Source organism: Protopterus annectens, chromosome 1.part1 (assembly GCF_019279795.1).
Source record: "Protopterus annectens isolate FY-2018-M chromosome 1.part1, PAN1.0, whole genome shotgun sequence".
In the NCBI taxonomy this organism is placed as follows: domain Eukaryota; kingdom Metazoa; phylum Chordata; order Ceratodontiformes; family Protopteridae; genus Protopterus; species Protopterus annectens.
In genome coordinates this window covers 1,544,715,755-1,544,724,306 of record NC_056726.1, presented here as the reverse complement: position 1 = coordinate 1,544,724,306, position 8,552 = coordinate 1,544,715,755, and the positions used below count along the sequence as shown (strand labels likewise).

Here is an 8,552-nt window from a genome sequence, read left to right as displayed (position 1 = left end):
TCTGATGGAAATTGTAGACAACAGAAAATTATGTCTGGTTTTCAGAGTTGCAGTCTTTGCCCAATACTTATTACAAAATTAGGGAGTAGCTTCTTTGTAATCACCAAAAGTCTCATCACTGGTTCTTAATATTACCCTTTAACATACTTACTGTACATAATTGTTCTCTTTCAATCTGCATCCCCAGAGCAGGGAGCTGAAATGCCATCTAAGCCATCCCTTTCCCATCCAGCCTGCAGTCTGACTGGGAAGGTAGTACTATAGACCATATGTATAGCAAACGTGTGTGGTGCTGAAAGGGTTAAACTTTCCTTTGCCTGACTAACAATAACCTATTTCTGTAGGTTCTGACAGCTCATTGGAGAAGTACTATGGCTAATTATATAAATACCTCCAGCTGTGAGTTGTAAGCTTTATAGTTTCATCAAGATTTCTTTGAAGTTTGTTTCTGGTTTTTACTTTAACTGAATTACAATGGCTTTGGCTGCTGATGATATTCAGAAGGCCAAGAGTGTTTGGGAGAAATTTTATGTAAATGCTGAGGACAATGGAGCAATTGTATTGAGCAGGTATTTTTTTTTTTTTTTTTTGAAGCTGTACTTTAGTTTTTAGGTTTAACCTTTGTATTTAAAAATGTTTTAATTCATACCTCTCAACATTCTTAGAATTTTAGGCAAAGCTAAAAACAGGGGACTGGTACAAAACTGGGGAGATTATTTAAACATTGTCTTATTTGGGCTGCAGGATAAACTAAAAGGCATAGGGGTCTGGTACAAAACTGGGGAGATTATTTGAGCATTGGCTTAGTTTATTTTGTAGCCCAGTTAAGAGGCATAATTGGGGACTGTGTATGTACTTTTCAATCCCCCCCCCCCAGATGTTAACACATTATTCTGTCTTGTTCTATTGATTCCATTTCATAGCACAAATATGTTGATGGTTAATAATTCCACTCACCCCAAACTTTTTCTTTCCTTAGATTATGGACTCCTGGTTAGCAATAATACACTGCATAGTTGCTGTCTAGTTTGCTCCTATAACCATTAGGTTGTCTTCTGAGTGTTAACTATATTCTTAAAACTTATTTACAGGAGTGTTTTATGGCTTAATGCAGTGGAGCATGCTGGCACATATACCTATCTCTGTGGTGAATCAGTTGCTGCCCATGCTTTGTAAATGCCATTGCTTAAGACTATTGTGTGCTAAAGTGCATGCCCTTCCAACACTCATCTGCCTCAGATGTTTGAGCTGTTAAGTGAAGCTTACTTGTCTGGAGCATAGGCAAGGACTCCTGTTGCTGTAGATGTTGCTTTAATTGAAAGTGTTATAATTGCATCCATGTAGTGTTACTTTATCTATTATCCATCCATATTTAATGTTTGTTTCCTTTCCTAGAATGTTCAAAGAGCACCCTCATACTGTGAGCTACTTCACAAACTTCAAAGAACTACAGTCCATTGCAGGAACTGCCTCCGCTGCAAAACTTGAAGGCCTATCAGAAGTTCGGAACCATGGCAAGAAAGTTTTGTCTGCGCTGAATGATATGGTACAGCAAGTGGACAACATGGATGCTTTAAAAGCTATTATTGAGCCTTTAGGCAAGAAGCATGCTGTGGAACTAAAAGTTGATGTGAAGGAATTTGAAGTAAGTTTGGTTATGTAGCAAATTTAGTTTATCATTTTGGTGTAGATGAGTGTTTGTTTCTGTAGGAAACAGAGGAAGCAGCTCAACTTAATTTCACTGTCCATGATTTCATCCTGTTGTAACTTGTCTGCATATCCTTGGGTAGTACTCTTAATGAATTGCCTGGCAGAATGCATTCCCCTCTCCCTCTCCTTGAAAAAAACTCTCTGGGGAAACCTAGTCGGACATTCCCGGTCAACAAATGTTAAATAAATAAAATAAAATAAATAAAATAAATAAAATGCAACACTACAAGAAATTAAGGGCTCTTAATGAGGCCAAAGCAAAAAGCTCTGCTGTGCTCTCTGCTAATGTGGGGGGAATGTTCCCCATTAATGAACTTCCTACATAGTGTAGTAGAAAACTGTCACCCAGGCTTATTCTAATGGGTACTCAGGAAGTCCTAATACATAACGGCAAACTATTCCAGCAACTACTCTGTTTCTGCTGAGGTGGTACCATGGTGTAATGGCACAGATTCTGTTGCCAAGTTATACAGAACATGAAAGGCCAGAAAAGTTTTTTTGCAGCCTCTGATATAGAGGGGATGGGGATTATAGCCTGTTAAAGCAGGGTAAGGGTATTGAGCTTGCCTCCTGCCTGCTCAGTTATTGGGAGGGGTACCCTTAAATTTTGCAAGCATGTTTGCTTTCAGCTTCTCAATTTTCCAGTTTTAAGATTGATCTTGAGTTTCTTCCAACTTTCCTCTGGAACTTAACCTTAGATAGGTATGGCACTAAGCAACTAAAAATAAAGGACATGTTGGCTAGGGCCATAAAACCAAAACCTTCCTCCCTTGATTAAGACTATCAAATTAATTTATTTTACACTTGTTGACTGGGCTAGTCTAGCTGGACACGTCCATTTTTAGTAGAGGCCTGGGGAGAAAAGCTCCAAGAAAGCATACAGAGTTAATACAAAGTTAATATCAAAATTATGACTGATATTATAAGAACATCAATTATTACATAAACAATTTTTTTTGTATGCACTATTGTTTGTTGATACATTAAGGGAAGATAATAAAGGATGTAGGGTGAGATTTAGTAATATAGGAGAAGATTTAGTCGGGATTTCCCATTGATTATGCTGCCATTAGTGGCTCTGGGTTAGTTGAGTGAATGGCTACTCATCCATAGTATGGAAACACAAGCAGGTATTGTTTGTTTGACTGTGATAGTAAAGTCAAATAGTATAAATCTACCTTCTGTTTCTGTAGGATAGAGGAATGTTATGTGCAGTTGCATGACAGTTAACATGGGTGCTTGACTTGCAGGATTGTTCCTTGGTACAGAAGGCTAAGGTGTCCTCCACATGCAGTCATTCATAAAACCCATCTAACAGACTCACTTGCCTGAGCTCCTGCTACATAAAGTAAGGATAACTGACCTCTTTGTGAGGGGTTGAAGTGCCCTAATGGAGGGGTAGTAAAGTGAGATGAGACTGCATATCAGATGTGCCAATAAAGATGGATACCAGCTAGTGGATGGTTGGTGTTCAAATCTCAGGATTGGTCCACAATGATAGTAGTGGTACTAAATAGTGCATTTCTGCTGGGATAAACATAGGCAATTATTGAATGCCACCCTTTTCTAGGATGTTTAGTATCTGGAGCAGATTTTGCTTTACACTTTTTTTTTTTGTGCATCGGATTGGTGTCACGGTGACCAATCACTAGGCTATGCCACCCCTACCTGGCATACCTGACTTTAGGATGCACTGTGTGGGACATCAGATGCAAATCCAACCACTCATCTGAGGCAGTTTATGTTCTCCACTAATCTGCTTTTACTGCCAAAGTTTCTGTACCATACAGTAGTACTACTTGTATACCTGCTGTCTTGTACACTAAATTTCATCTTTGGAATTGTTCAACCCATCTGATTCTAGCATTTACCTCCTAGAGACTTTCTTGTTAACTGCCCCTCCCAGATACTCAGGCCTGTTAACAGCTGAGAGTAATGGGTTTTACAAGCTAGTATCTCTTGGTGAACCCAGGTATCTTCTGAAAAGAGGTGCTCATGTTAGTGGTGATTCTGCATCTTGTGTTGCAACTTATTAAACTTTACTGAAATAGCTGTAATGCCTAATACTAGGATATTCCTGTTTGGCAGAAAACCCACTCTGCAAGCAAATAAAATGCCTCAAAGTCCCTGAAGCCACCTTTTGGCCATAGATGTTTGGTATGTGACAACTGTCCCCTCCCCAAAATGCTGGCAATTCATAGGATAAAGAAACTAGCAGTCTGAAAAATACCCTGGGTATCTTGACATCCAAAAAGCCACTTGCCATATCAAACCTTTGTGGCAGTAAAGGCACCACAAGCTGTCTCAGGAAATTAACCTGTCTTATAATGCTGAAAGAAATAAAAAAAAAAAAAAAATGCAGAAGCTGCAAAATGTAGTCCACAGCAGCAAAAAATGAAATCACATGTAGGCCAGAAGGGATTGGATAAGCTAGTGACATGCACACTTCTGTATTTGCAAATGGACACTTTGTATTTGCTTTACTGGTGTATATTTTGGCTGGTAATTGTTTTGTACTTTACTACACACAGGTATATCCACATGTGCCCCACAGTAGTCTCAAAGTTGGGTAACAATGGCAAATGCTGTAATTGGCAGGCTAGTCAATCTCCAACAAATATGGCCCTCAAGATAATGTAGAGGGTGGTATCTGACAAAGATGCATGTGAGAGGCTTGAGCGAGGTTGGTATGTAACCAAGATTAAGGCCACAATGTCTGAAAATGAGTAAGTTTGAACAGATTGCCCCAGTGTCTGGATGGAGGCTTGGTTACACCTTTCCTGAGGAGTATCTAGGGCATCACACTGGTATGTGCACACAGTCCAAAGGTAATGTATAGTCACGCAGCAATACCTTATAAGCACTAGTGATTGGGGCCCTTTAGAAGAGCTACTGTAGTCTGCTGCTAGGGCATAGAAAACATCCTGCTTTGCATTAAAGTTTTAATGCAACAATTAAACTTTAATAGTACTGAAGTTCACTACATGACTTCTCTAAAAACCTGTAAGGGTGTTCTATACTCTGATCTTTGGCTTTTCCCAGTTAGGGGTCACCACAGTGGATCACCTGTCTGCTCATGATTGGCAGTGGAGTTTTACGGTGTTGAGTTGCCAGTCCCCTGTGCCCAACCTTCCACAGAAGGCACACATGCTTGTACTTGTACCTAGGGCCAACTTGGTGTCCAGTCCACCTACTGTCTTATTTCTCCTGTATGGACTTGTGGACACTAGGCCATGGATGATAAAACTAGTGTAGCAAACCCCTAAAAGTTATCAATCTAGCTTTTGGCCACAAGGGATATTAACATTTCACTATGGTGTAGTGAGATGAGCTGTTGAAGGTGGCCAGTAAATACATGTGGCAGTTTTTAGACTTGGATGACCAACATGGTCCTTACTCTTATGGTGTTGTACATCAACATCTTCATACTCTTGGATAACACCTAATCAAAACTATCTTGTCCCATCATAGTTGAGACAAAACTAAAGACCCCAAGTTGGATTTATGTTTTTACTATCATTTTAGAATAAGATTAAGCAAATGCTTGGGGATAATTGGGTTAGCCCTCAGATTTTACAAGGACAGGCAACAAAATTAATTACAACATTTAAATGCTTTTCACTTGGGCCATACCTTCAAGTAGTCCACTGAGATTGGTGCATTATCCTGGTAGACAGCTGAGTGTTCATTTACTCAATACCTAGGCATAAAAGCTGCTGATGGCTGTATGAGGGTGCCACGTACTTGCTGTGCTGGCCCAGGTTGGGGGGGGGGGGTTGAGTGCAGCAAAACAGCTTTTATATCTAAGCAATGAGGTCTGCTACTGTGGCCATAGTTTCAGGTGCAGTGTAGCAGAGCATGCCTACATCATGAGGTTTGCATTAAGGGTGACAAGTTCCTGACACACCATTTACAATAGTGACATGGCACATTCTGAGGGCTCCATGTTATCTTGAGGTGCAGCATGAAACATGAGATCACACCCTGTGCTGGTGAGGAACCTTCAGTGCTTTTTACCCTAATCCTGAAACCCATCAGTGCTGTCTACTACAATGCACTCGCCCAACAAATCAAATATCCAGTTTGTCTAGGACCAACTGTCATGTGCACTACTGACATTTGTTCCATTCTTTTGCTAAACTAGATTTTGTATTCTTGCACTGTCTGACGTGACTAAAATTTCTTTCTTTAGATACTTTGTGGAATTCTGCTGGACCTCATGGCTGAAAAATGTGGTGAAGATACCAAAACAGACTTCAAAAAAGTGACAGATGTTGTTTGTGAGCAAATCAAGTCTACTTATTGAGACTGCTGTATTTGATACACAAATGGATCATAATAAAATGATAAAACCTCAGACTTGAGTGGTATGATATGTATTGAGTACACAGACTTCACAATATTGCCTGGCTATATAGCTTTCCCATAGGTAGCTACAGGAGTAGTGAACTGGTTTGGTATGCTATGTTAGGAAGATCAAACCTGAAATGTGGCAGCTTTTACTAATCATGCTTTTCTACTTCCAGAAAGTTCTAGACAAATTAATTCAGAATGCAATACATGGCATGTAGGACAAATTTAATTTACCTTGTATCTCTTAACTCTTGGTGTAAAAATCTGGACAAAGACCAAAATCCTGAATAACAATGCCAGGTGGACAAAGGACATTTTAAGAAACTCAGATTTTGCATTGGCACTTATTTCTGAAGTATATGAAGTCCAACTAAAACGTCTGTCTTTATTGTGACTCCAACCTATACTGATTTGCCTGAAAACTACAAAGTGAATCTGGATAGGTGGGGGGTATGTTCATCATAACCTAGGTGGCACTGTTAGTGGCTTACAGCACAAAGTGGTTCAGTTTGGTCACCATCTAGTGATTTTTAACCCTTTTTGGAAGGGGAGGCTCATACAAGTAATGTTTCAGATAATCCTAGCTACCAAGATGGAACACTACTGTCATTCTCCCCAAAGCACACTGACAAAATTGTTGCACATCTCCTCCATGATTCCTCCCTTGACTGACTGCACTCATTCTTTCAAGCATCTCACTTTGAATTACCTTTTATCTTTGTAAATCTGAACATGTTTGACATAACCAATATATGTAACAGTTTCTCATTTCATGGCCAACATGGCAGTAAGTCCAGTATAAGTCTATGCCCTGGCAGTGATCTCACTTGTGCTTTACGTCAACCCTTGAGTCCCTGTTAATCAAAGGGAAGGAATGATTGCCCTCCTCCTCAGTCACATTCTGTAAAGGCTGCCAACTTGTAGTGCAGTGGGAAGATCTGAGATTTGCTGGGCTTTCTCCTGTGCAGTGGGTGGGGTAAGAGGCTTGCATCAGTTTCTTGTGCATCCTTGTGGAAGAGTGGTTCAAATCTGCACTCACTATCCTCTGAAGCCATTGTGTTGTATGGCTCAAGGCTCTGAACTGAAGAATGTAGGTTCATAGGTAGATACTAGGCTATCTGCCCTAGGGCCTAGCCAGAGTGTATTTGGCTTCCGCCTCCCTATTAGATTAGCCTGCTGTGCCTCTAAAGTAGGTCACAGAAGGTACCCTTTTAAGATTAGTCTACTGTGCCTCTGTCTAGCAGGGACACAGGGACAGAGATCCCAGGGGTGATTTTGCGTTTTTTTTTCCCCCATCCACGTGTCAAGATTTCGCTTGAAGAGGGTCAACGAGGGGCTATGGCTAACATGAATTGGGATTCTATTCCAGAGTGAGGGGAGCCTCTGGAAAATTAATCTGTCCCTCCAGCATGTCCCTTTTTTTGAGCTGAGGTTTAGGTCCCTGGAGTTTGTAGCTCTAATGGACTTTGGATTTTTTGAGGTGCAGCATGTTCATTAATTCTGGGTTTGACATGGCTTTGTACGTCAGGCATAGATCGCCTCTGAGTAGGCGGTAAGCAACTGAGTAGAGCTGGAGTTTCTTTAGTTGAGCTGCATAGGACATCTGTTTGTAGCCCATGATCCTCTTGGTGAGGTACTTTTGGGGGTCTCCAGTTGCTGTAGGTGTCGGGTAAGGTACATCCCAAAAGGGGCATTGTGTTCAGTTATGGGCCTGATTGACTAGTAGAGGGGCACAATGACCTCTCAATCTAGATGCGAACCCTTTCGTGATAAGGTGGGCTATATAGAAGGTCTTTCTAACCACTTTGGCAACGTGATTATCAAAGGAGAAATTACTATCTATGTTGGTCCCCAAATCTCTAATTCTGTACTTAATGGATTATCACCTATGTGGTAATTCGTGGGCACCTTGTTTTTCCCAAAGGGGATGACTATGCACTTAACATTTAGGCTTGAGGCTGTGGCTCTGGCACCAAGCATCCATCTCTGTGAGACCCTTTTGGAAGATGCTTGTCAGCTGGAGATTCGATAATGGCCCCCAGTTTTGCAGTAATCTGAACTTTTGTCAGCCATAATCCCCCCCATGTTAGCCTGAACCTCAGAAGTATATACCGAACAAGAGCGGTCCCAGAACTGAGCCCTGTGAGATGCCACTTGTAACTGGTTTGGATTCTGACATGGCACCTGCGATTCTGACCATGTGGATTCTATCTGAGCCAATTTGCAACCCATCTTGTGATATAGGGGTTGATATTTTAAGCTGGTAAGCTTATTTAAGATGCCTGAGTGGGGTATTGTGTCAAGGCTTTTGTGAGGTCCAGGTAGGCTGTGTGGGACTACCTTGCCCTCATCTATGGCTTTGGTAACTGTTTCAAAGAAATCAACTAGGTTTAAGAGGCAAGATCTGTCCTTAAAGCTGAATTGAGTAGGGTCCAGTGTCTGGAGGCTCCCAATGTCTGAGTTCCATGATAATACACTCCATAGCTTTA

The 8,552-nt window shown here is 41.0% G+C and overlaps 1 protein-coding gene across 1 annotated transcript; it reads left to right on the top strand.

Annotated features, from left to right (window-relative positions):
- The first annotated feature begins 413 nt into the window (after positions 1-413).
- On the top strand, positions 414-6,067 carry LOC122813883 (cytoglobin-1-like). Its single transcript, XM_044086427.1, has 3 exons — positions 414-569; positions 1,396-1,645; positions 5,903-6,067. Exons 1-3 carry the CDS (start codon positions 475-477, stop codon positions 6,014-6,016), a joined length of 459 nt encoding a protein of 152 aa, XP_043942362.1. The 5' UTR covers positions 414-474; the 3' UTR covers positions 6,017-6,067.
- The last annotated feature ends 2,485 nt before the right edge of the window (positions 6,068-8,552 follow it).